Raw genomic sequence first — 27,624 nt, 5'->3', positions numbered from 1 at the left:
ATTCATACGACAAAATCCCAACCTTCACGTCAAATTCTTCCAGCGTTTCTCCCCCACATTCACCAACTTAATCACCCATCTTCTTCTCCACTATCCCTCTCCACAGGTATGAACCCTAGTCTCTCCTTCTCCTTCTCATCTCTCTGTTTTTCTATTTTTTTTATTTTTTTTTTATTTTTTTTCTTCATGGTTTGTGTATATATACACCTTAGTTTTAGTAGTTGTATGTAGTTTTAATGTAGAGATTTTGGTGCCATATGTTGTGGCGTTAGTAGATGATAAGTGTGGGGTGGAATCCCCCGTGATTGGTAATGTTAGAGAATGTAGGTGGGTGTGTCTTGCTCTATCATGCTTAAAAAAGAGTTGTGAAGGCCTAATGCCCACAATGTGTTTGTGGAAAGGTCCCAATGAACATGAGTATATAGTTTGTGACCCCGGATGCGTGTGAAGTCTGAGTAACCGCATTGAGTCACAAATTTTTGTTGGGCTGTGATAATGTGCTATTGTTTTACAGGTATCATGACTCTTTCCAAGAAACGACGTACCACAGGTGCTTCATCGAGCAGTCAAGCTGGCTCAGCTAGGTCGCGAGGGGCTGCCCCTGCACCCTCTTTTGATGCTACTAAGTTTGTATCGCCCAAGGCTCAGGCCCTATTTGCGGAAAAGGCTCGTCGAAAGCCTATTCCGGAGAGAGGTGTTGACATTCGATGGCTTCAGAAATTTTGGCCTCGTATGTATGATGAGTTGATGAGGCGGGGATTGCAAACATTCCTCAATGAGCCCGGTGAGGCCAATGCCATGGTTGTAAGGGAGTTCTACGCCAACGTGCCAGATCATAATAATGGGATAGTCACGGTACGCCGGCGAGCGGTGAATGCCTCTATTGAGGCAATACGGGCGACCTATCAACTGCCTCCTCCCCCGGAGACTGGTGATTACTTTCATGAGTATGGGCGCCACCCAATGACCGACAGAAAATGGGAGAGATTCTTTGAGACTATTTGTGTACCCGGCAAAGAAGTAACCTGGATGGACTATGGGGATAAGTTCCTTTCCTCATCACTCACCTATGAAGCCAAGTGTTGGCTGCACCTCATTAACAACCGCCTAACCCCGTCGCTCAATAAATCGGAGGTCAATGGGCCCCGAGCTGCTCTTATCTGGTGCTTTATCAATGGCTACGACTTTGATGTGGCTAAGGTTATACACGACGAGATGTTCGTCCGCAGCCAGGTAAAGAGGTATGGATTTTTTTTCCCTTCTTTAGTTACTCAACTATGCAGGGATGCCCATGTGCCAGAAAATATAGCTGTGGATGGGCTGGTCAAAAAGGAAGGCAAGTTCCGTGCGGATAAAGTAAAGACGGGCAAGGAGCCGGCAGTGAGAGAGGCAGCAGCATCAAGCAGCTCTGATGATGAGTCCGACGATGAGGATAGTGATGAGGAGTCTGAGGGAGCCGCACCACAGGCCCAGGAGCAAAATGTGGCAGCTGCCGGAACTTCTGCGCCTGCAACATCTTCAGGGGCTGCCCGGGTGTCTCGTTTTACTGCTATGGAGCAGGATATGGCAGGTCTACGAGCCTTCATGACTGAGTTGGGCACCCGTGTGGACTCTATAGCTGACCGACAAGTCAAGTCGGAGAAGAAGTTTATGGGTTGGCTACGAGCTTTGGGGCGTGCGTGCAACGTGAACCCCGAAACCGTCTCCGACCAGGAGTAACACCTCAGGGAAGTCCTTCACCTCTCTGCTCTTTCTAATTTACAGCCATGGGGACATGTCTGCAGTTTTAAGTGTGGGGTGGGGATTTCTTCAGTGTATGTTGTATGTAGTTGTATGAATTATTTCTTCAGTGTTTGTTGCATATTGACTTGAAAGTTTTGTCTGAGTAGGAATCGTTTGTTAATTTAGGTAAATGGCTCGGCCCGACGACGGATCCCTTTCGACAGGGTTCTTGAGGGATTGAGTCGAGAAAAAAAAAACTGAAAAATTGTAGGCTCTTCCTGATGACGGATCTTTTAGACGATTTTCTTGAGGGAAGTGAGTCTAGAGAAAATACCAAAAAGATTTTTTTCTTCTTAGGTAGTGTATCAACTCCCCCTTGGTTTTTCTTTAGGCCGCGGTTCTTTTCCAAGGGTTTTGACTTGAACCGGGCATAGGTAGTTTTTATTTTTGTTTTCTTTTTGATTTTGTAGATTAGGGTAATGGGCCACGAGCTATAATTGAAAGAGACCCTAGAGTGTAACACTTAGTCTTAATTGTTGAATCTTACTGAAGGTGCCGTAATTTGTATGTTTGTACTGAATTGAATGCTCGTAACGGAGCGTCTTGATGAGCTAATCTGAATGAGTCATATGCCATGTGTGGTGAGATTTTTGTATAGTCCATGCATTGTACTTGTGTCTAGATCTTGCCCAGTATGTGAATTGAAGCGAAATCTTAGGTGATGCTCGGTTTGAAAAATGATCTTAGGCTTTCTTTGACCTTTTTGAGCTTAATTGCTTATCACAAATAAAATCTATCCCTAGTTAACCCTTTTGAGCCTATAGACTTTTATTTGGCACCCACATTACAAGCCTATACCCTTTTTATTCTTAATTGACATTGTTTTGATCCTTTTACCTCTTAAAGCACTTTAATTGAAAAATGAGCGCTAACAGAAGTAAGAAGGAGCTAAAAGTGGGGTGGCTTTTGAGTGGAACCAATAGAAGGAAGAAAGGTGCACTTGTTTTGTGAAATAATACACCACTATCAAAAAAAAAAAGAGGTGAATAAATTGTCTTGTTCTTGCTAGTGGGTATAAACTAAAGTAGTGCTTAAAGAAAGAGGGAACAGTGTTGGGAGTGATTTTAGTTATGAAATTGAAGTAGGGATTGAAGAAATTGCGCTCAAAGTGATTATGTGATGTGTTAAAGTGCTTAGGAGGGTGAACCACTATTCCTGGATATATTCTACCCGTCCCTTAGCCCACATTACAACCATGAAAAAGTCCTAATTGATTTTAGACCGAGTGAGCCTACATTAGTAGAGATTTACATTAAGGGCAAGCTTATGGTACCATTTGCATACATGTGACTTCTTTTGTGAGTGTGAGTGATTATTCATTGATAATATCATGAAATTCGATTGGGTGAATTGATCTATATAATTTTGCTGTGATTATGAGGGCGTATGATTCGTGACGGAAAAGCAAATCTTGACTTCTGTGTAGAGTACTCTGAGGAAGTGTGAATATTGCAGGGCACTTGAGAGTCGGCTTTGAGGCTAGGGTTGTTCACTGCTAGGCGTAATGTATGTACATTATTCTAGGTGTAAGGCGTTAGGGGAAAAGGTTGAGTGAATGAATCTCTAGAGAGTATAGTTTGATTGCTCGAGGACTAGCAATGAATTAAGTGTGGGGTATTGATAATAGGCAAAATCTAGATGATTTAGCTATTATGTATGCTTTCGCTTGATTATATTCCAAGGTCATATTATGATTAATTGATGAAATATGGGCTCTAATTGTGAATTGTATATATCTCAGGGTAAGAAGCTTATATTATGCTAGAAAATGTGATTTGGAACCATTTTGGAGCAACAAAGATCCCTCGGAGTTTTGTATGGTTGAAGACAAGGCAAAATATTAAGGCCACAGCACAACTGGGCTAGCGCGCCCAAATGCGCTGCAGCGCTAATAAATGCGCGGCCAAGACAGAACCTCAGCAAACTAGCGCGGTCAAATGCGCTGCAGCGCTAGTCCAAAATCCGGCGATGGTTCATTAGGGGCAAAAGTGGAAATCTGGAAAAAAAATTCACTTAACCTATATAAGATCAAGCTCGCCCAAGGAAGTTTTTATCAAGATTTTCATAGGCTAAAGCAAGACAGAGAGAGGCAAGAGGCAAGGAGGAAATTGGATCATCAAGTTTTTCTTCTCTTCTCTTCGTTTTTGCTAATTATGATGAAATTGAATATACTTGTGATGAACAATAGTATGAGTGGCTAAAACCCATTGTTCTAGGGTCATGGGTAAAACATGAATGTTGTTGTTTGAGGTTTAATTTGACAAAGTTGGTTCATCATATTGGGTTGTTTATTTAATTCTGTTATTAATTATTTTGCTGAGTAGCTAACGGTGAAACACTATCTATGAATCTAGAATTGAACTCGAAAGTGGGAATTCTAGGTTGCATATAGGATTAAATAGAGCAGGTTCTTGAACCCGGGCCTCGGGGAACGGATTTGCAATTGGGATAGACATATACCCACTTGCCTTGCTTGGTTAAAATACAGGAATTGTAAATGCGTTCTTGTTAATCTTAATTCCATAGAAATATAGGCATTGAGTTAACTTGAGCAGGCGAGTAAGAACTCGACAGATTCTTACGAGTAATATAAACCTTGTCAATCAATAACCCAGATAAATCGATTAGTCATCTTAAGTTAAGGACACAACAAGATTGTTAACTAGCCCGTGACCCTGGAATATCCTCTCCTACTGTGTGTTATTCGAAACTGCTATTCGTTTGGTTAATTGCTTTAGTTAGATTATTTCTTGATAATTTAGGTAGTGAAATAAATATATCTTTATTTTGTGACACATCTCTTGAATAAGTAAAGTAATTGGGTTTGAATCAGTCAATAGTTGATCACAAGTCTTCGAGGGAACGATACTCTACTCACTACTCTATTACTTGACGATCACGTGCACTTGCGTGGGTATTTTTGGTCGCAACATCATTCAAAATAGCCAGAGTTTGCAAAGTCATTGAAATATAGCCACTATTTTGCTGCAACACTGAAAGTTCCAACATAATATACTGGAGATCGGTGCACCTGTGTATGCACTTCCAGCATATTATGCTGGAACTCCAACACGCGGAAAGTTCCAGCATAATATACTGGAGATTGGAGCACCTGTGTATGAACTTCCAGCATATTATGCTGGACCGGTATATTATACTGGAACTCCAGTATACTTATGCTGGAACTCTAGCATATTATACTGGAGTTACTGGAGTTCCAGTATAATATACGGGAATTCCAGTATATTTATGCTGGAGTATTTTTCGGATTTTGAATAGTGTTTTCGTTCAGATTTATCTTTACATGAAAAGTGGCTAAATTTCGATTACTTTTGAAACCGTGACTATTTTTGAATGACCACTTGTAAATCTGGCTATTTTTTGAATTTCTCCCGTATTTACGTGATTATAAAAGCTTCTCATTAAAGGTAGAATTGGAAGTTTAAGCTAAATTGTTTCCAAATTTAGAAATTGGTCCTTCTTTCTGGAACGGACCAAAAAAGAAATAGGTTCACATAAACTGGAACGGAGAGACTAGTAGTTACGGAGCCGATGGAGCTATGAATGTGAAACTAAGATAAAACGATTTGATTCTTTACCCAAACAGTCAACCAAATTTATTGTTTACTTTTCCTAACCAGCATATATCGACTATACACATAAAATCTATGTATATATTAGTAACATTTGTAAGCTATCTTTTAGTTTAAATGGTTGAGTGAACGCATGGGCGGACCTACATATGAGATAGAGAGGTCACCGAAACTCGTTAGTCTCGGCAAAAATAATGTATATATCTCTCGTATATCAGTGTATACATGAAGGGCCCTTTTAATAATTTACCGATGCCCAAAAAAATAAAAGGCTGGATGGCAGCTTTGGTTGAGTTTATTAACATTTTTGCTTCACTTTAGTGCCCCGTCATGCTCAAATCCTTGATTCGCCTCTGTGATTAATTTTTCAAAAATTTTTAGCTAGTGCAGATATCATGTGGGCTGAATGGAAAATGGTCGAAATTACGTGCAGCCACCAGTCCAGTTCCCTATGGGCCAACAAGTAATTTCAGCCATTGGTGAATGTTAAAATTAAAGATCCAAAAGAAAAATCATAAATTGATTTCTATGTTCATCTAAGCAAACGAGTCATGTCGTTCAGTGTAGCACCAAACTCCCATCCTAAAACATGGCAATTTACCAATTCATCAAACTTACAATTCTTTTCTCTTCCAACTAAAATCAGAGCTCTTCCCTCAATAATTCCCAAAGCCTATAATGGAGATGATAATTCAACAGAATCAGCAGCAGGAAAAATCAAACGTATGGTTCTTAGTCAAGAGGGAAGAACCAAACTTAACATTTTACCGGACAGGGAATTCTATGCCTACCCAAGATTTGTTACACACGTCGATGATCGTTTCATTTCCTCTTTAACAAATCTTTACAGGTACGAGCGTCAAATTTAGCCCATAAAAATATAACCCGCCCAAGTTTGAGTAAGTTAAGTTGGTATATGATTGATTCATTTATTGATTCAGTCCATTTTAAATCGCCTTTATTTAGCCCAACTCGACCATTTGACACATATATTTATAGGGAACGCCTGAGACCCGAGTTTGAGATTCTTGACCTTATGAGCTCATGGGTCAGTCATTTACCACAAGAGGTGAAGTACAAAAGGGTGGTGGGTCATGGACTTAATGCTCAAGAGTTGGCCAAGAATCCCAGATTGGACTATTTCTTTGTGAAGGATTTGAATCAAGATCAGAAACTTGAGTTTGAAAATTGTAGTTTTGATGCTGTATTGTGTACAGTCAGTGTGCAATATCTTCAACAGCCTGAGAAGGTCAGTAATTTAACCTAATTGATCCCTTAATTAGATGATAAAGATGGATGAATAATCCGAAAATGTCTAGATTTTTTGCAACTAATTTGGAAGAGAAGGATAGAATCAAGTGATACTACAACCACATAGAGGTAGCAAAATGTGTGGTTGATTATAAGCCACACATGTGCCAAATCGTAATATTTTTTTTCAATTTTCTTTTTTAAAATTCCCTTCCCAATTAGGAGGATCTATAGTGTTTCACTTCCCCTCCAGCGTGACTCGAACTCAGAATCTAACGGTCGTGGGTGGAGGTACCAAATCGTAATGTATTGTAAAATCTTTGGTGAAGCGTAAGTTAGCAAATCGTAACATGACTAAGGGATTGATCGTCACATATATTAGTACTACTAAATTTTGCATTAACAAGACGAGGCTTAGTTTATATTTTGATCATTATATTAATAATTATGTTGCATATTGTTTTTTTGTATTTTATTAACTTTATAATATAAAATAACAATATATATATATATATTCGAATCAAGTAAACGAAAAAAATTCTCTTGAGAATATTACTATTGCTTGTTTAGTTGATCAACCCGTGGGTATTACTTCTAAATTCTAATTTGTTTTAACTATTAATTAAGACTATGAGAATTAGATTGTTTTTAATAGAGCTTGCATATTTGTAAGAGGAGTACAAGTTTTATTTATGTGCCCTATTTTAGTATCCGTCTTCTTAATTTTTCAACATCAGGATTTATTAATCCATATAGGTCATGGGTATTAAAAATTCAGAACCAAACACATGTTTTAGATGATACACCAATATCTATAATTTAAACATATGATATGAACACGATACTAATCATCTGATAACAAATACAACGCTCCAATGATCTTTTAATAGAATTACAATTCTTGCATCAAAATTCCTAGACAACTCACTCACAAATTAACCAAACGATCTATAATAGTATTAATTAAAATTTTCAGGTGTTTGCGGAGGCATTTCGTGTTCTAAAACCAGGAGGAGTTTTTACTGTAAGTTTCAGTAACAGACTATTCTACGAGAAAGCAATTAGTGCATGGAGGGACAGTACAGGGTATGGTAGGGTGCAACTTGTGGTGCAATATTTCCAGTGCATTGAAGGATTTACACAGCCAGAGGTGATTCGAAAATTACCAACCGGAAAAGATGCTGCGGCTCCACAAAATAAATCGCCTCTAAATTGGATAATGCAGTTGACAGGGTTGTTATCAGCTTCATCTGATCCTTTTTACGCAGTTGTAGCTTACAGAAACTTCAAACCAGTGCACGAATGAATAATTTGTATTCAAATGTAAAGCTCCAAAGTACAATAGCTTAGCTTGAACCAATTAATTGATTACTTGAGAAGAGTTATAAGTTCTTTGTACTAGACTCGGTGTATTATAGTAACATTTAGTTTGTTGTATAGCGCAATCCGTAATCAGTAACCACAAATGATAAGCTAAAATTTTGTAACCTTCACTCCTAGCCTGGTTTACTAATCACAATGAATATATGACAAATGTCTTTCATATTCACTTGTATCACTTGATTATGGTTAACTAAATATATACTTTCACTTCAATTTCTCACTTAACCATATCAAATTATATGATTTGGTGTAATTACATACCATATGTGAGTAACTTTGATTACCGCGAATATGACTCAAGTTAGTTTTACCCTTTTACCCAATTTGACACGAGAGAACTGATCTTTATGAGTGACAAAAGAAAAGTGCAAACATCCTATACTCAAGTAATCAATTAATTGGTTCAAGCTAAGCTCCGTATTGCAGATTTGTATCGTTGCGATAAAATTAATGTGATTTTGATAATATAGAGGCTTTAGAGCCCATTTGGTCATGAAAATTGAAGATGAATTTTGGAATTTTTTAAAAATTTTAAAAATTCAAAAAATCTATTTTTCAAAATTTTTACTCAGATCACTCACTAAAATTTAAAAATAACCCAAAATTATAGGCATGCTCAAACACAACTCTAATTTTCAAATATCATATTTACTTGAATTTTTGGAATTTTTTAATTCTTCCAAACGGCCACTTAATAACTTAAATTTCAATTTACAGTCACAACAAATTTATTAAAGACTATTTCGATGCCAAGCACAAAGCCCCTATAGCTCAGTGGTAGAGCGTCAGTCTTGTAAACTGAAGGTCTGTAGTTCGATCTTGCATGGGGGCAAAGCATAATGTTTTTTGAACTCTTCCTTTCTTTTTCCCATTTTTGCACAAATCTCCCAAAGCCCTAGGTGATATATTTTTCCCTTTTTTGGTGGTTCAACGCTGTAACAATTTTAATCGAAATGGCTTCAATTCTCCGAAAAGCTCTGAGAAACCAATTTCAACCAAGAATTCTCACTAACCTTAATAAATTCGAACCAGCAATTTTCAGTTCTACACCACAAATCTTGGCCCATCCACCTTGCAGCAGACATAATCAGATACCCTTTTTTCTCCAAAGAGAAACAGTGGAATCAAAATTGAATCTTTACCCAAGTTTTTCTTTTGGTCTTTTTCTTAACCCAAATGGGTTTTTTCTTAACCCCATTTCTCCAAATGAGTTGGTTAAATCCGAGAACGATGTAAACGAAGACTCAGTAAAGATTTGGGCGGATAGTGTGAAGAAAAAGAGGAAGAGGAAGATGAACAAGCACAAATTGAAGAAGCTTAGAAAGTGCTTGAGGAGAAAGACGTAAACTTGTTTTAATCTGGTGAGGAATTTATTACTAAGTCTGCATCTTCGCCCGTGTTGAAATCCCTTTTTCAGGCATAGCGTTCATTGTTTCCCCTTTGTAATGGCCGAAAGATATTTCCTTTGCTGTTATTTCGAATGATTTCAACTCTGAAGAACTGATAGTAATAGGTCCAAAACAGAAGCTAAATCAACCCTTCCAATTTTTCTAATAATCTATGTTGAGGGGCATATAATTTGTGTTGTCGCCTTCACATCTCACTGATCGAGGTTTATGGATTATTTAATATTGTTGTGTTTGATATTTAGATTAAGAAAGATATAGAAATCTGGATGAATAAATGAATTATGGTTTCTCAAGCTTCATCTAGTTCACTTTAATGGAATTAATTGCTTTTGTCTGATTTCAGCTTTATAAATTCTTGTTCTTGTATCTGCTTAGTTGGTCCTCTCTTCTTCATTGTGCAAGCTTGATGATAGTTTTCGTTGATGAATTTCAGTATGGATTTTACCTTTTACGTCTGTGAGGTATCTTTGTGCTTTACTCCATTTCTCAACTTCCAATAGTATTCCCATATTGAATATCTAAGAACATGTCTGTGTAGTCGATATATTTGTTTTTAGCCAGTGGATAATGTGAACACTCTTGGGCATGGTCTAGCATCAATGAAGCTGGAGCGTCATAAGAGAGAAGGGTTCAAATTCTAATATGCACAAAAATAGCTGATTTCTTCTCATTAGCCTTGATTGGTAGAGTTACCAATGCATATATATTGGCTGGGAAGATGCAGGTAAGGTAGAATAATCATGGTGCGCAAGCTGCGTTTAACTATAGATCTTTCTTGAAAAGGTAAATATTTTTGTAAGATGCCTCGTATCTCGGAGGAAAGAAAATGGAACAAAATTTGTTTCCATTGCAAGTGCCCTCATGGGCGTGCAGCATCGGTGCTCTAACTCTAGGTCTTTACTCAGCTTCGGTGGTCATATTCCCTGTGCCATTTATGTGTAAGGGCTTTTTTGATTGAGCGATATAGGTAAGCTACTTAGGTTTTGCTTTGTCAACATAGATTGAAACCGTAATAGGGACCAGCTTAGATTGGATGGTGAGTAAAGATAGAGCCGAAAAATAAATGAGAGTGACTTAGATGTCAGTCCTTCCATGTTCCAACTAAGTCAAATATTAAAGCAAGTGGATGGGAAACTAGTGTAGAATTACTGGGAGGCGCAGAAGTAGCTGAAGGAAATTGAACTCCTAAAACTATCAGAAACTGATCTTAATGCTTTCTTTCTGCCCTCCGTTTGTTTGCTTGATAAGCTTTTTGTGCCCTCTATATATAACTCCCCTCATATCCCAGGAAATCTTCCTTGGAGAGCTGAGCTGATTTCCCATGCCCGCTAGAATTTCAACACACGTGTCTTGAGATTCTCGTCAGTCTTAAGGTCCAACTCTGTTGGAAACTTACTCTCATTAATCTGGACCTAGGTTGCTTTAGCTAGTCCCTTATAAAGATTTGTAGGCTAAGTAGGTTGTCTGGTAAAGTGGTCACCTCTATTTAGGACTTGTGGGAATTGGTTATATTCCTTTTACGAGGAACAATTGTCGAGTGAATATTTTACTTCTGCCCAAGAGGCCCCCATCCTTATCAGCTTCTCCTTTTCCTAATTTGATTAGTTGCATTCCCATCTTTCCCGGTTTGCTTGCTCACAGGGGCGAAGCTAAATATAGGCACAGGGGTTCAATTGAATCCCCCTTGGTGTTGAAAATTATACTGGCAAATAAGGCAAAAACAATTCTTTTTTTGTTATATATAAATTGTTCCATCTCCTTGACATAATTTTAGTGCAGTGTTAAAGGGGATTTTGAAAGTTGCTTTTAGATCACAGCTTCAAATCCCAAATGTGACATTCTAGTATTTTCTTGAATCTACTTGTATAATTTTCTGATTCTGCAATTGCTTGTTTATATATTAACTTGTAACAGGCATATTGTGAAGCCAGTTGAGAAGCGAGGGCATTTAGATATTGACCACTTTGGCTTGTGATGCTTAAAATCTGGCCCATGTCCCAGGGGTGTCTGAGCTACTTGTTTCAGCATGCTCAGATTCCCACTTCCCTACTTAAGCTATTGTTATGTTAAGTCTAGTTCGCTTAAACAACATGTTTTTACCAGAGATTCTACATGTTAGGTTATAATCTGCCCATCTACTATTTCCCCGGGGCAGTAGTATGTTCTGGGCAGGTGTAGCTTAACTGTATGTTTCTCATATATCAACTAATGTCCTAACCAAGAGGTGTGATGTAGGGCTGTTCATTTGTATCGGATATCCGAAATCTGAACCGATCCGCTCATTTTCGGATTTCCGATATTCGGATCGGATTTCGGATTGTGTTTTTATTAAAATTTCGGATATTCGGATCGGATTCGGATTGGTATAATTGTAACCCGATCCGATCCAAATTCCGAAATTATTAGGGCATGTATAAATATTAAACTTTAGTTTCGGATAGTCAGTACTTCCTTTACATCTTCCTCCTAGTTATTACCCCTGCAATTGGTGGATTTAGCTATATTGGCACCATAGTACTCTCATAATTGCAGAAACATGGATTTTTTTCTTACTGTATTGCCTCTTTTACAAAGAAAATATATATATATATATATATATATATATATATATATATATATATATATATATATATATATATATGTATATATATATATATATATANTATATATATATATATATATGAGTTTGCAACTTTGAGGCATAATAATCCAACCCGAAATCCAAAAATTCGATCCGATCCAAACTTAAAAATCCGATCCGATCCGATATTAATTCGGATCGGATTCGGATTGCATTTCGTAGAATCCGAAATCCGAAATCCGAATCCGAAATGTGCTAAATCCGATCCATGGCTATGGTTGAGGTGAATGCCATATTTCTTGTAAGGGGCAATGTACTTGATGTTGTAGAATATTCTTTATTAAATGCTACCGGTTGACAGACATTTATTTCATCTTTATGAGTATCATTCTTTCCGGTAACACACGGGATCGTTGCTTTCGGTTTCAGCTATCTTCTGTTTTCGGCTCCACATGTCACTTTCTCATGCGATCATTTAATATAACATATTTTACCCTATACAAATACAAAACTAATTCAAACATCCATTATTGCAAGTGGATGAATCAACTTGCAGGATTTATAACATTCCATCTTGGATGTCCATTAACGGATAATGTGTCTTATTAAAACCTTACAAAGAAAAACTCAGTGGAAAAAATCCTAGTGAAGGAAAAAAAGTACACATATCTTGTAATACGCATTAAGAGTTGCCTCATTAAAAACCTTACCAGGAAAACTCAAATGGGACAAAACTTTGGTTTAGGGAAAAGAGTACAACGTGTATTTCTCACAAACTGATAAAAATTTTATTTGATATCTCGGAGACGATGCATTCCAATCATGTATCTCAACTTCTCAAATGTTGATGACGGCAATGCCTTAGTGAACAAATCTGCCAAATTATCACTTGAACGAATTTATTGAACATTTTAGTCACCATTCTTTTGAATATCATACGTGAAAACGAATTTTGGTGAAATATGCTTTGTTCTATCTCCTTTAATATATTCCCCTTTTAGTTGAGCAATACATGCAGTATTGTCTTCATACAACGTTATTGGAATATCCTTTCCCAATGAAAGACCATATATCTCTTGGATATGTTGATTTATTGATCTCAACCAAACACATTCTCGACTCGCTTCATGAATGACTATTATCTCCGCATGATTTAAAGAAGTAGCAATCATAATTTATTTTGTTGAACTCCATGATATGACAGTACCTCCATATGTGAATAAATATCCTGTTTGAGACCGTCCTTTATGTGGGTCAAACAAATATCCTGCATTTGCATAACCAATCAGTTGTAAACTGAATTCATTTGAATAAAATAATCACATATCAATGGTCCCTCGGATATATCTGAATAGATGCTTAATACTATTCCAATGTCTTTGTATTAAAGAAGAACTAAATCTTGCTAACAAGCTTACAGAAAGTTATATCTGATCTAGAATTATTAGCAAGGTACAGTATTGCCCCAATTGCACTAAGATATGGTATTTCAGCACCTAGAAGTTCTTCATTATTTTTATGAGTACGAAATGGATCTTTATTTATGTCAAGCGACTTCACAATCATCGGGGTACTCAATGGAGGTGCTTTATCCATACAAAAGCGCTTCAAAATAATTTTGGTGTACATTGGTTGATGGGCAAATATTTTATTTTTCAAATGCTCAATTTGTAAGCCAAGACAAGATTTTATCTTTTTAAAATCTTTTATTTCATTCTTTCTTCAAACATTCTACCGTCTTTGGAAGCTCTTCAGGAGTTCCAATGATATTCAAGTCATCAACATACACAACTATTATGACAATCAAATCCAGATCCTTTTATAAAGACATAAGGCCAAATTGGTTCATTCTTGTACCCTTCTTTCAATAGGTATTGACTAAGGTGATTATACCACATGCGCCCTAATTGCTTCAATCCGTATAAGGATTTTTGAAGCTTTATCGAACAAGTTTCTCGGGAATCTTTATATGTTTCAGGCACTTTGAATCTTTCAGGGATTTTCATAAAATTTTGTTATTTAGTGAACCATATAAATAGGCCGTGATAACATCCATAAGACGCATATCAAGTTTACATGAATTGCCAGACTGATAAGATACCTGAATGTTGCATCCACTACAGAAGAATATGTCTCTATATAATCATTCCAGGTCGTTACGAAATTTTTTGTGCCACAAGTCGTGAATCTTACAACTTTATTTTTTTCATTTTTTTTCGCACAAAAAATTATTTGTACCCCACTGGCTTTACACCTTCAGGTGTTCGGGCTATAGATCTAAAAATTTCACGTTTTTCTAAGTGAAGTCAATTCTTCTTGGATAACATCTTTTCATTTTGGCCAATCATTTCTTCGTGTACATTCATCGACAGATTTCGGTTCAAGATCCTTATCTTATTGCATTATTTCAACAATTACAAAACATTGTTGACAACTATATCATTTCGATTCCATCTTTTTCTAGTTGAGACATAATTTATTAATATCTCTTCATTTTCAACATTTTTAGGTACCTGAACCTCTCCTGAGATTTTATCAATTGTTATATCTCGGGGCTCTTCTTGAGCAACTACCTCCATATTATGACCATCTTGATCAATTGTCCCTTTTCTTTTTTGAGGACTTTTTTTAATCTTTAAACCAATTGATCTACCATGTTTTAAGTGTGACTTAGACTCATTTGCTTTAACAGATTGTCCTACGAGGACATCAACTCGAATTGGAGCATTTGAAGCTGAAATATGAGATTTACTAATCCTTGGTAGATTGGTAAATGCATCTGGCAGTTGATTTGTAATACTTTGCAAATGGATTATCTTTTGAACCTCCCGTTCATATTAATTTTTGCGAGAATCTAAATAAGATAGTGATAATGCATTCCAGTCTGTATCCTTTTTCAGTTGCTTATTCTCATCCCCTAATGTTAAAATGATTTTCTAATTGTTCTAAGCAATTCGCAAATTAATTTCAAAACAATGATCCATTTGTGCTATAACTAATAATCCCATACTAATACCAGTATCAATTTGACCATCATATTCACAACAATTAAGAAATGTTTGGACGTATGCTTAGTGAAGGGAAAATGGAAAACATGCAGGCCTGCATATAATTGTTACCATTTATTAAGTATATTAGCCTGAAGGATGTGTCTAGTTACTAATTTATTTTCAACTGATAAATAGTATAATGGTACCAAGCAAATATTGGTGAAGGGATTATCCAGTAGCAGATGTAACTATTATCATCATTTTACTCTATTACGCATAGCAGTAGCACCAGAATAAGCTTAAAAGAAAAATACCTTGTTCTGAGAAAGAGAATATATTATATTAGTTAGTATTTTGATGGGAGTATTTGAGAAGAGGTTGCTTTGTCCCTCATTGGAAAAAGAAAGAAAGGAAGAAGTGTTTAAAAACACTTCTTTGTCTTACATGATTTGAATAATTTAAAGATGTTTTGGAGGGAACTAGAATTTGGCTATATTATTAATAGTCAAGATTGGGCACTTGGGCACTTGGTGCTTTGGGCCAGTTAAATAGCCCGAAATTTATTTCTTTTAGTCATCTATTAATTTTATTAATTAATAAAAAAACGTTTTAATTTTAAAAAGAGATGACTTTTGTTTTAGAAGGTGCCTATTGGCAAAGGTTGAGTCTTTTAGTCCTAACAGACACCTAAAGGGTTTGAAAAGAGGTGACTTTTGCTATTAAAAGGTGCATATTGGCAAAGGTTGAGTCTGTTAGTCCTAACAGACACCTAAAGGGTTTATAAATACCCTTTTCTTCTCCAAAACAAAAATTATCAGAAAAGCAACAAAGTATCTTCTTCTTTTCTGCTATCTTCAATTCACCAAATTTGTTCAAGTGGAAATTCGAGTTAATTGCTGGTGCTCGAGTTTCAGAGGCTTTGTAAAATCCTGGAGGAATTCTGCCATAATCCCTGCAGCAACGAAATTGGGAGGCTTAAATTCCTTAAGGACAGTGACTACACTATCAAAGCCTAATTATTTCGTCCCTATATTCTGTTATATTTTCTAACAATCTTAAGGAATTTAACAACACTGCAATGGAGGCTTCTGGTAGTGATTCTGGTTTCAACAAGATGTTCGAAGTGTTCAAACTGGATCGATTTGATGGCTCAAATTCACCCGCTGGAAAGACAAATTGCTGTTCTTTCTCACGGAGTTGGGAATAGCATATCTGTTGAGTTCTGATCTTACTGCAATGCCAGAACCTACTGCTGAAGACTCTGACAAAATTAAGGCGGCACGCAAATAATGTGAAGATGATGAGGTGCGCTGTAGAGGTTTTATTTTAAACTCACTTTCTGATCGTTTATATGATTTGTTCCGTCCTCACAAATCACCACAAGAAATCTGGAAAGCCTTGGAACAGAAATATACTGTTGTGAAGCAAGGAACGAACAGATTCCTTGGAATGAAATTTTTTGAATTTCAAATGATAGATGAGAAATCTGTCATGGAACAGGTTGATGAGTTGCTGGTTTGATATCTAGACTCAAAGATTTTAAAATCGATGTTTCTGAATCTCTTCAAGTGGCTGCTATACTTGCAAAATTACCAGCCACTTAGAATGACTATAGGAAGAAATTATTACATTCTTCCGAAGACTTTAATGTGGACCAGTTGACAAAGCATATTCGGATTGAAGAAGAGTCACGAAAACGTGAAAATAAATATGCTGCGGAAACTAGTTCAAAGGTGAATTATGTTGAGTCTAGTAAGGCAAACAACTCAGGAAAATCTGAAAACAAGGCTGGAAAGAAGAGAAAGTTTGAGGCTGCTCCAAAGGAAAATTCTTCTAACATTAAGAAAGGTCCATGTTATACTTGCGGAAAAATGGGTCATTTTAAGAGAGATTGCAGGTTTCGTAAGAGACAGAAAAATGAAGAAAATGCTAGACAGAAGAGGGTAAATAATGTTGAACAACAACAAGCTTCTTCTTCAGATATTGTTGCTATGATTTCTGCTTTTACCAACTTGAATCTGAGTATGGTAACTGAATGCAACATGACAGAAACTATGAAATCTGCAGATTGGTGGTATGATTCCGGTGCTACAGTTCATGTATGCAATGACAAGAGTTTCTTCAAACATTATGAAGTTGCAACAAGTGATGAAAAGGTTTTAATGGGAAATCATGACACCGCCAAGGTCTTTGGAAAAGGAACAGTTGAACTACAATTCACTTTGGGAAAGAAGTTGATTTTAATTAATGTTCATCATGTACCTGATGTTTGGAAGAATTTAATTTCTGCAAGTTTATTAAGTAAGAAAGGCCTCAAAACTGTTATAGAGGTAGAAAAGATTATTTTCTCTAAGAATGGTGTATTTGTAGGACAAGGCTACTCTTGTGAGGGCATGTTCAAATTAAGTATTAATAAAGTTGAAGTTTCTGCTTATATGATTGAGTCATCTATTAATTTATGGCATGCTAGACTTTCACATGTTAATTTCGATATGTTAAGTTTATGTCTAAAAATAAATTAATTCCTGCTGTTGAGAATAATGATAAAAAATGTGAAATTTGCATACAAGCTAAGATGACTAAGAAATCTTTTCCAAAGAATGAAAGAACAAGTAATCTACTTGAACTTGTGCATTCCGATATATGTGAATTGAATGGTCATTTAACTAGAGGTGAAAATAGATACTTTATTATTTTTATAGATGATCATTCTAGATATACACATGTTTACTTAATGAAAACAAAAGATCAAGCATTTGATATGTTTAAGAGTTACAAAGCATTAGTTGAAAATCAATTGGAAAAGAAGATTAAAATCCTACGTAGTGATCGAGGAGGCAAATATCTTTCCAATGAATTTTTTGTATTTTGTGAAGAAAATGGTTTGATTTACCAAGTTAGTGCACCGTATACCCTACAACAAAATGGTCTTGCTGAAAGAAAAAATAGAACGTTGGTAGATATGGTTAATGCCATGCTTTTACATGCAAAGTTACCAACGAATTTGTGGGGGGAAGCTTTGTTAACGACTTGTTTTGTGCATAATAGAGTTCCTTCAAAGAAATTTAAGGTTTCACCATATGAATTATGGAAAGAAAGAAAGCCTAACCTAAATTTCTTAAGGGTATGGGGCCGTTTAGCCTATTATAGAATTTCAGATCCTAAAAGGACTAAGTTAGGACCTAGAGGAATTAAAAGCATATTTGTAGGATATGCTGAGAACTCAAAGGCATACAGATTATTGGACATTGAGTCTAAGTATATTGTGGAATCTAAAGATGTTGAGTTCTTGGAAACAAAGTTCATTGGTGACTCTAATAATTCACATGAGGACACAGAAATTACTAAACAAGATGGTAATGCAACAAGCATTGGTGATAATGCAGTAACTCAAGAAAATTGTGCAGAACCTAGTTCTTCTTCTAACAATAAAAGAAAGGCAATTGAATCTCCTGTAGAACCAAGAAAAAGTCAAAGAGTTAGAAAAGAAAAAAATATAGGTTTTGATTTTATTTCTTCTCAAGCACTAGTCTTTTTGCTAGAAGGAAGTAGAGATGAAGTATTAAATAAAATACCCATTATTTTAAATTTAGAAGAGGATCCTAAAACCTATAGTGAGGCTATGGCTTCGCGGGATTCTTCTTTCTGGAAAGAAGCTGTAAATGATGAAATGGATTCTCTTTTATCAAATGGTACATGGGTATTGGCAGATTTACCTTCTAATACTAAACCTATTGGGTGTAAATGGGCTTTTAGAAGAAAATACAATACTGATGGTTCTCTACAAACATTTAAAGCTAGACTAGTAGCCAAGGGATTTAGACAAAAGGCAGGAGTAGATTATTTTGACACATATGCTCCTGTGGCCAGGATTACCTCAATAAGAGTATTATTTGCTTTGGCATCAATATATAATCTAAATGTCCATCAAATGGATGTTAAGACGGCATTCTTAAATAGTGATCTTGATGAAGAAGTTTATATGGAGCAACCCGAAGGGTTTGTGCTTCCTGGAAATATGAAGAAAGTTTGTAAATAGTTAAGTCCTTGTATGGATTAAAACAAGCTCCAAAACAATGGCATGAAAAATTTGATAGTGTTATATTATCAAATGGTTTTAAACATAACGGAGCAGATAAATGAATTTATTCCAAATTCACAAAGGACTATGGAGTGATAGTATGTCCTTATGTTGATGACATGCTAATCATAGGAACTAACATGCAAGGCATAAATGAAACTAAGAAGTATTTAACTTCTCAATTTAAAATGAAAGATTTGGGAGAAGTTGATACTATCTTAGGTGTTAAAGTTAAAAGACATAGTGGGGGTTTTGCCTTATGTCAGTCTCACTATATTGACAAGGTTCTTTCCAAATTTAATCATTTGGGTATTAAAGAATTTAATACTCCATTTGATGCTTCTAGCAAGATGGTTGAGAACCCCGGAAGATCTGTTAGTCAATTAGACTATGCCAGTGCAATTGGTAGTTTAATGTATGCTATGCACTGTACTAGGCCAGATATTGCCTTTGCAGTTTGTAAATTGTCAAGATATACTCACAATCCAAGTGGTGATCACTGGAAAGATATAGTGAGGGTACTTGGTTATCTAAAAAGGACAAAAACTTTTGCCTTGTATTATAACAGATTTCCTTCAGTGTTAGAAGGATATTGTGATGCTAGTTGGATAACTAGTGTTGGTGATAACAAGTCAACGTCTGGGTGGATATTCACTTTAGGTGGAGGAGCAATTTCATGGGCTTCTAAGAAACAGACGTGTATTACTCATTCCACAATGGAATCTGAGTTTATTGCTTTAGCAGCTGCAGGAAGAGAAGCAGAATGGCTGAGAGATCTGTTGTTAGATATAAAGTTGTGGCCACAACCAATGCTAGCTGTTCTCTTGCACTGTGATAGTGAAGCAACTATGTCTAAGGCATTTAGCAAAATATACAATGGAAAATCTAGACATATTGCTTTAAGACATGAGTACATAAGACAATTAATTTCGGATAGAATTATTACTGTTGTGTACATCAAGTCTAAAGACAACCTTGCTGACCCATTCACTAAAGGACTCGCGAGGGATATGATAATAAGCACAACAAGTGCTATGGGTCTGAGGTAATTTAAATTTGTCACTAGTAAAGGGAACCTTACCTTTCTTATTGTCCAACAATATTAAAGGTTTAAAAGGTAATAACAAGTTATAGTTGTGACAAATAGCAGGTACTGGAAATTAGTACCTAGAAAAGGAGGATGAGTATAAAAAATACTCTTAGTGAAGAAGCAGAGTTCGATTTAGGAACTAAAGAAGTCCGTGTTAAGGATTTGGTTAAATCTTAACCTATGTAAACACAAGAAGTGGTGCCGCTTCAATCAAAGTTTGGGATACAAAACTTGATAAGTGTTTATGAATTCAGGAAGTAGCACAAGGCCATAATTGGGTGCTAAAACTCACTGTGAACAAATTGTGAAGTTGGTACGATTTATGTGTATAAAGCTTTTCCGTCTTGTCAAATAGGAATTGTGGTTTAATAGAACTTAATCTAACCATCAATTGTGGTTTATACGCATGAATCTTATAAACAACATCAACCACTAACTAAGTGGGGGATTATTATATTAGTTAGTGTTTTGATGGGAGTATTTGAGAAGAGGTTGCTTTGTCCCTCATTGGACAAAGAAAGAAAGGAAGAAGTGTTTAAAAACACTTCTTTGTCTTACATGATTTGAATAATTTAAAGATGTTTTGGAGGGGACTAGAATTTGGCTATATTAATAGTCAAGATTGGGCACTTGGGCACTTGGGCACTTGGTGCTTTGGGCCAATTAAATAGCCCGAAATTTATTTCTTTTAGTCATCTATTAGTTTTATTAATTAATAAAAAAACATTTTAAATATTAAAACGTTTTAATTTTAAAAAGAGGTGACTTTTGTTTTAAAAGGTGCCTATTGGCAAAGGTTGAGTATGTTAGTCCTAACAGACACCTAAAGGGTTTGAAAAGAGGTGACTTTTGGTATTAAAAGGTGCCTATTGGCAAAGGTTGAGTCTGTTAGTCCTAACAGACACCTAAAGGGTTTATAAATACCCTTTTCTTCTCCAAAACAAAAATTATCAGAAAAGCAACAAAGTATCTTCTTCTTTTCTGCTATCTTCCAGCAACGAAATTGGGAGGCTTAAATTCCTTAAGGACAGTGACTACACTATCAAAGCCTAATTATTTCGTCCCTATATTCTGTTATATTTTCTAACAGAATAAACACAACTTAGAGATAATGAATTTGGTTAGAGCTTAGCTTCATGCCGATAACGTGTTATGAAATAAAAGCATTATAATAAGAACTATGTAATTAACTAGGACTAATAATAGAAGAGAATGATAATATTATAAAAGAAAGTTTCTTTCTTCGTTTCAAAATGTCTTTAATAGGTTCATCAATGAACCTATTTATAGAAATATTTTATTGTTACAAGGTGGGTGTGACCCCTATTGAGGACAAGATGCGGGAAGCGTGGCTTAGGTGGTTTGGTCATGTGAGGAGGAGCACAGACGCCCCAGTGAGGAGGCGTGAGAGGTTGACATTAGAGAGCCTACGGAGAGGTAGAGGTAGGCCAAAGAAGAGGTGGGGAGAGGTGATTAGGCAAGATATGACGCAGCTTCAGTTGAGCGAGGACATGACCCTTGATATGGAGGTCGAGGAGTAGGGTAGTAGAGTAGGTAGTCTAGAGTGTTCATAACAGTAGTATTGGCGCGCAGTCTCGCTTTCTGTTGGTAGTAGATTTTTATGACTAACCATTGTTTTCTTTCATTGTTGATCACCTTATTGTCTTGTTGTTCTTATTCTACTTTTATATAGCTTTTTGGTACTGCCCCTTCTTGTCTCATTAATGTGGTGCTTATGCTTTTCTGAGCCGAGGGTCTATTGGAAACAACCTCTCTATCCTTAGGGGTAAGGTCTGCGTACACACTACCCTTCCCAGACCCCACAGTGTGAGATAATACTGGATATGTTGTTGTATTTCATTGTTACAAATCAATCCTAAATCTGTTATGAATACAAAATCAATTCAAAACCTGTTATGAACACAAAACCAATTTAAAGCCTGTTATGAATACAAAACCAATTCAAAACCTGAAGATATGCATCGTTGCAAGTGGATGCAGGATTTATAACACAACTCATATTTAGTTGCTCTTCATTTTTTATTTCAATATTATTCATATTGATGTACCGTAACATTTTTCTAAAATTGTCATATTTGATTTGTTCAGTTATATCATTTCTCTTAATTTTTCTTTATATGAAATTATGAATATGTGAGGAGTTGTATGTATAGTTCGCTGTGAGACACCAGATTGAGCAATTTTAAGAATAGAATAACATAGGTTACCATTGTTGATCATCATGACATCAATAACCGTACCATCAAGAAGTCATTAGTATCTTTAGAAAACAAAAAACAAAAACAAAATTACTTAATGAAAATTTCAAAAAATATTATAAAACTAGATGTTAATAATAAAATAGATAAAACTCCATTTAAATTTGAAGACTAAAAGGCTTTATTAAAATGTGCAATTGTTGATATTCCTGTAAATCTAATATAAGTATATTTTTCACAATCGAACGAAGCGTGGGCAACTTCACGAAGTGATTAACTAATCCAATTACATAATTTGCTAAACAATATAAATTCACCAATATTAAAATATAAGAAGTTGATGCAATATTATGTTATGAGAGGTTTATAAATTAGCTTCCATTATTTCCTTTTCATTAAACATTCGGTTTTCATTATTTATACAATTGAACATTCATTATTTTCTCTCGACTCGAGAAAATAGCAAACATCATTCCTTTTATTAATAACTAGTATTCGCACCCGTGCGATGCGCGAATTGTATCAAAGAATATTAAATTGTAATCGGATTTATTTGAACATATTAAATTGTATTGTTCCTATAAATTTCCACGATCATTTATCAATAACCAATAATATTTATNAATATGGGACTCGGACGTATGCCCGGAATCGAAATCCGAGGTCCCGAGCCCGAGAAATAAATTTTTAAAAGAAATTATTTTTCTGAAATTTATATGGAAATTTGAAATAGAAATGGATTAGAAAGCGTTGGTATCGAGCCCGTATTTTGGTTCCGGCGCCCGGTACAGGTCTTATATGTGGTTTAAGCGCTTCCTGTGAAATTTGGTCGAAATCGGACATCGTTTGGCGTGTTTCGGACCTAAATATCTAAAAATAAAAGTTTATGAAGTTTGATGAAAAAGTGATGATTTTGAGCTTTGATTCCTCGTTTTTATGTTATTTTGGCGATTTGATCGCACGGTTAAGTTCGTAAGATGTGGTTGAGTTAGTGTGTGTGTTTGGTTAGGAGCCCCGAGGGTTCGGGAGTGTTTCGGAGGTGGTTCGGGGTGTTTTGAACTTAGTAAAAAGTTGCAGAAAAATCTGATATTTTGCCCAGGGATTTCCTTCTTCGCGATCGCACTCTTACCATCGCGTTCGCATAGCCTTGTGTCCTTCTTTCATCGCGTTCGCGTTCGGGCCCTCGCGAACGCGTAAGGTTATTTGACCATGAGGGCCCAGCTTCACTTTCTTCTTCGCGTTCGCGTGCATACCACCGCGATCGCGAAGCTTTGCTGTTTCCTTCCCCGCGTTCGCGTTAGGGTCCACGCGTTCGCGTAGACCAATCCCAGGACCCCAGCCTTTTTCCTTCTACGCGTTCGTGTCTTACCGTCCGCGTTCGCGATGCCCTTTCTGATAACCCTTCGCGAACGCGATCCCCTTCCCGCGAACGCGAAGGGCGATTTCGCCCTGTGATTTTTAAGTTTTAAAACAGAACAGTGACGGGATTTTTCACCCAAAAACACACGAACTCATCTTCTCCACAGCCCATAGGCGATTTCTAGAGCTCTTCTTCACCAAAGCTTCTTGGGTAAGTATTGTTTAACTTGTTTCCTTCATTTTCCTTCATCATTTATCAAATTCCTAGGCTTAAATCATGTAATCTAGGGTTGAAATTGGGGGAAATGGGTAGAGTTAGGGCTTTTCGATTTTCTTCGATTTAGACCTCGTTTTGGGGTCGAATTTGAAAACAAATTGTATATTCGGGCTCGTGGGGGAATGGGTGATATGGAATTGGTTCGAACCTCGTGTTTTGACCAAGCGGGCCCGGGGTCGATTTTGGAATTTTTGGAAGAAAGGTTGGGAATCTATATTTAGGCATTGGGTATGATTTGTTTAGCTATTATTGATACTATAAAGTCGTTATTTCATAGATTTGATTGAGTTGGAGCCGAATTCGAGAGGGAAAGCGGTCGTTGTGGATTGATTTAGCCGTGGAAGTTGAGGTAAGTATTTGATCTAACTTTGGCTTGAGGGAATAGGATTAGAGTATTGTTTGCTAATGGCTAATTGTCGAGTACAGTGTATAGGCATGGTGACGAGTATCTATATACTGGTGTCTAGTATGATCGTGAGTCCTTATTTGTGCTTATTCTAATTTTGTTGTGACTCTTCCTTGTGTGATTGATGGTTTCTATAAAATGTGAAGAGTATGAGAAAGAATTATGATTTGTGAACTCCTGGAGCATTGGCTCGAATGATAAAGTAATTATTTTGTAAGAAATGAAAGAAAGAGAAAGAAATGTGATTATTCCCTTGCCGGGCTGTATTCGTATATTGATTATCTCCCTTGCCGGGATGTGAGAGTTGTTGTTGTTCCCTTGACGGGATTTAGCTGTTTACTTGTGTTTCCCTTGCCGTGACTTCTATTACTGTTTGTCTATCCCCTCGCCCCATTGGTTGTGATTGTTGCTTGGGTGAGGAAGAGTGATAAAGCACGAAGGTTGATGCCGTGCACGATTCGTGTTGAGAATATGTTAATGCACGAAGGAACATTCCGTGCCATGTTTTAATTATTAATGCACGAAGGAACATTCCGTGCAATGTTTTGATTATTAATGCACGAAGGAACATTCCGTGCCATATTTTGATTATTAATGCACGAAGGAGCATTCCGTGCCATGTTTTGATTATTAATGCACGAAGGAACATTCCGTGCCATGTTTTGATTATTATTGCACGAAGGAACATTCCGTGCCATGTTTTGATTAATAATGCAAGAAGGAACATGCCGCGCACTTTATTTGATTGTTTTGGTAAGTACGAGAGTAAAAGCACGAAGGGTGATGCCGTGCACTTGTCTTTGATTTTCCTGATGTTTTTTTTTGCTGATAATTGAGTTACGTTGTCCTCTACTTCTATTTATTGATTTTCTTGTTGCTATCGGTTCAAGTGCATTAGTTGTCTTATTCCGTTATTAATGAGTTTCTTTATGTTGGCATTTTTCTTTATTATGTTACTTGTTATTATCGGCTCGAGGTATCCTTACGCAACATTATGCATTGAAATTAGGCTATAATTGCCACATGTTTATGTGATTTAATTGCTTCTTGACATTTAGCATACTAAATATTAAATTGCCTATTTGCTCCTTAAAGTCCATAATTAATTGCTACTTGTCATTACTTATTTTCTTCAGTGAGTCATAATTATTGTGTACTTGTTGTCTTATGAATTCGTATAAATTTTTGCGTTTGTTGGAGTAAATTTCATTTGGAAGGACTGTTGATTTAATGAAATGGGAGCGGGTGGTACGCCTACCACAAGATATTGATGAGATGGGAGCGGGTGGTACGCCTACCACGAAAACATTGAGAAATGGGATCGGGTTGCACGCCTGCAACGAGATGTGTACAGACAGTGAAATCTGCTTTTATTCTCTTTATCCGTGTTAGAGATAATTTATTGATGTTCCTTATTATTCTCTTTAACTAGTATTCGCACCGGCGCGATGCGCGAATTGTATCAAAGAATATTAAATTGTAATCGGATTTATTTGAACATATTGAATTGTATTGTTCTTATAAATTTCCACGATCATTTATCAATAACCAATAATATTTATTTGTGTTATTTAATTCATCTTATTTTATAAATTAAAGTAATACATCGCCATTATTTCTATCTCCTTCTTTGTGCATTTTTTCTATTTATTGACGATTAATTTTTCAGTTAGTTACCTATAATTTAAAGAATACCATATTTAAGATCTAATTGAGACTTTGAATTTTACAATAATGAGATAACAATTCTAGTTCTTTTGACCAAACCCTCGGTGAAATACAGAATTGAATTGTTACATGCTTAATGTTAAAAAAATTGGTAACCGTCTCTATGAAGAAATCATAAAGTGAAAGCTAATCAGTTGTGGCAAAAAGAATATTTCAACCAATTCATGCACTGATAATATGACTTTTGTTTGGTGTAAGTATAACAAATTTTTTTTCTCCATAAGCTTATTCAATAGATAAATTTTTTGAATTTAATGTAGTTGATGAGCCTCATGAAATGACACATACATACTGTATGAACTTCTATTCTATTATGGTTAATGCCGCCACTAAATTTGTTCAACGAATAGCAGAAAAATATTAAAGAAGAATGAAACCTTCTTGATGTTTGCATTTTCTGCATTTCAAAAACGTCTATTGCAAGCTAATGCATCATAAATTCACCACTGCTATCCATCATCTGATTATAAATAAAACTAACTCCAATCACACAAATTAAAAACTGACAATAGTAATTCAAAAGCCAACTATAACAACGCTCAAATCTAATACTTTATGAAGGTAACAATGTATTACTATTAACCAATAGCTTAAACACCCTAATAATAAAATAGTAACAACAATATATTGCCAGTGTAATCAACAAATAGAGTTTGGTGAGAGTAAGATATACGCAAATCTTACCCCTACCTTTGTAGGATAGAGAGACTATTTCTGATAAACTATTTTGTACAACATTAATACATCCAAATAACTCGAAAAATACATTGAATTTATGCAAATTTCCTTGTATGTTTCCTTCAAAAGAACACAATCCATTTTGCTACTACAAAGAGATTCCTCCATATATGTATATTTTAAATAATATCAAGAAGAAAAATAAACTTTGAATGGAGAGACTTCTACATTTGAAATTATTTGTATGTAAATAGCATATGTACCTCACCTAATAATCTAAAAGGAACAATCTATATAGCCTACCAACTTACCAAGGATACCTTTTGGTTGTAAGTTTGTTTTTCCTGCAGCCAAAAATTAAATATCATAGTATTAAGCATACTGGACAATATTTTCAAATTAAATTATAAAAGTAAATATGATGATAGAAGAATATCAAAAATTAATTAAGAAATTCTTTTACAGAAGAACATCTAACCTTATGTTGCTAATTTTTTATTATAAATGCTCTTATCTAGAAACAAAAGAAAGAAGCGTATAATTTCTTTCAAGTACAGAAGATGGTGTTCTTGATCTTTGGTACGTAACAGATCATCTACAAAAATAAATTCGTATGATTCAAATATCATAAATTAAAAATACTAAACTATGGACTGCAAAAACAAAGTCCATATGTTCCAATAGACTGCAACTTATTTCACCCTGAATCTAACTCATCCTTCTTACAAAAATAACAACAATTTATCACAAAAAACAATCTTGTGATACAAATATTAATGCAGTTTATTAAGTTTTAA

General features: G+C 35.7%; 1 protein-coding gene, 2 long non-coding RNA genes and 1 other non-coding gene across 4 annotated transcripts; 3 read left to right on the top strand and 1 right to left on the bottom strand.

Moving 5' to 3' along the window:
* On the top strand, window positions 5,882-8,113 carry LOC109234222. Its single transcript, XM_019400110.1, has 3 exons — window positions 5,882-6,225; window positions 6,375-6,624; window positions 7,603-8,113. The coding sequence occupies exons 1-3, from the start codon at window positions 5,927-5,929 to the stop codon at window positions 7,930-7,932; spliced, it is 879 nt and encodes a 292-aa protein (XP_019255655.1). The 5' UTR covers window positions 5,882-5,926; the 3' UTR covers window positions 7,933-8,113.
* Window positions 8,770-8,841, top strand: TRNAT-UGU. Its single transcript has one exon. It is a non-coding gene; the product is annotated as a tRNA-Thr (tRNA).
* Window positions 8,818-11,874, top strand: LOC109234221. Its single transcript, XR_002069165.1, has 2 exons — window positions 8,818-9,370; window positions 11,333-11,874. It is a non-coding gene; the product is annotated as an uncharacterized LOC109234221 (long non-coding RNA).
* On the bottom strand, window positions 18,253-18,938 carry LOC109234997. The gene is made up of 2 exons (XR_002069288.1): window positions 18,866-18,938; window positions 18,253-18,441 (listed from the first exon to the last, which is right to left on the bottom strand). It is a non-coding gene; the product is annotated as an uncharacterized LOC109234997 (long non-coding RNA).

Source organism: Nicotiana attenuata, chromosome 11 (assembly GCF_001879085.1).
Source record: "Nicotiana attenuata strain UT chromosome 11, NIATTr2, whole genome shotgun sequence".
Classification (NCBI taxonomy): Eukaryota; Viridiplantae; Streptophyta; class Magnoliopsida; order Solanales; family Solanaceae; genus Nicotiana; species Nicotiana attenuata.
This window is presented reverse-complemented; position numbering and strand designations above follow the sequence as displayed.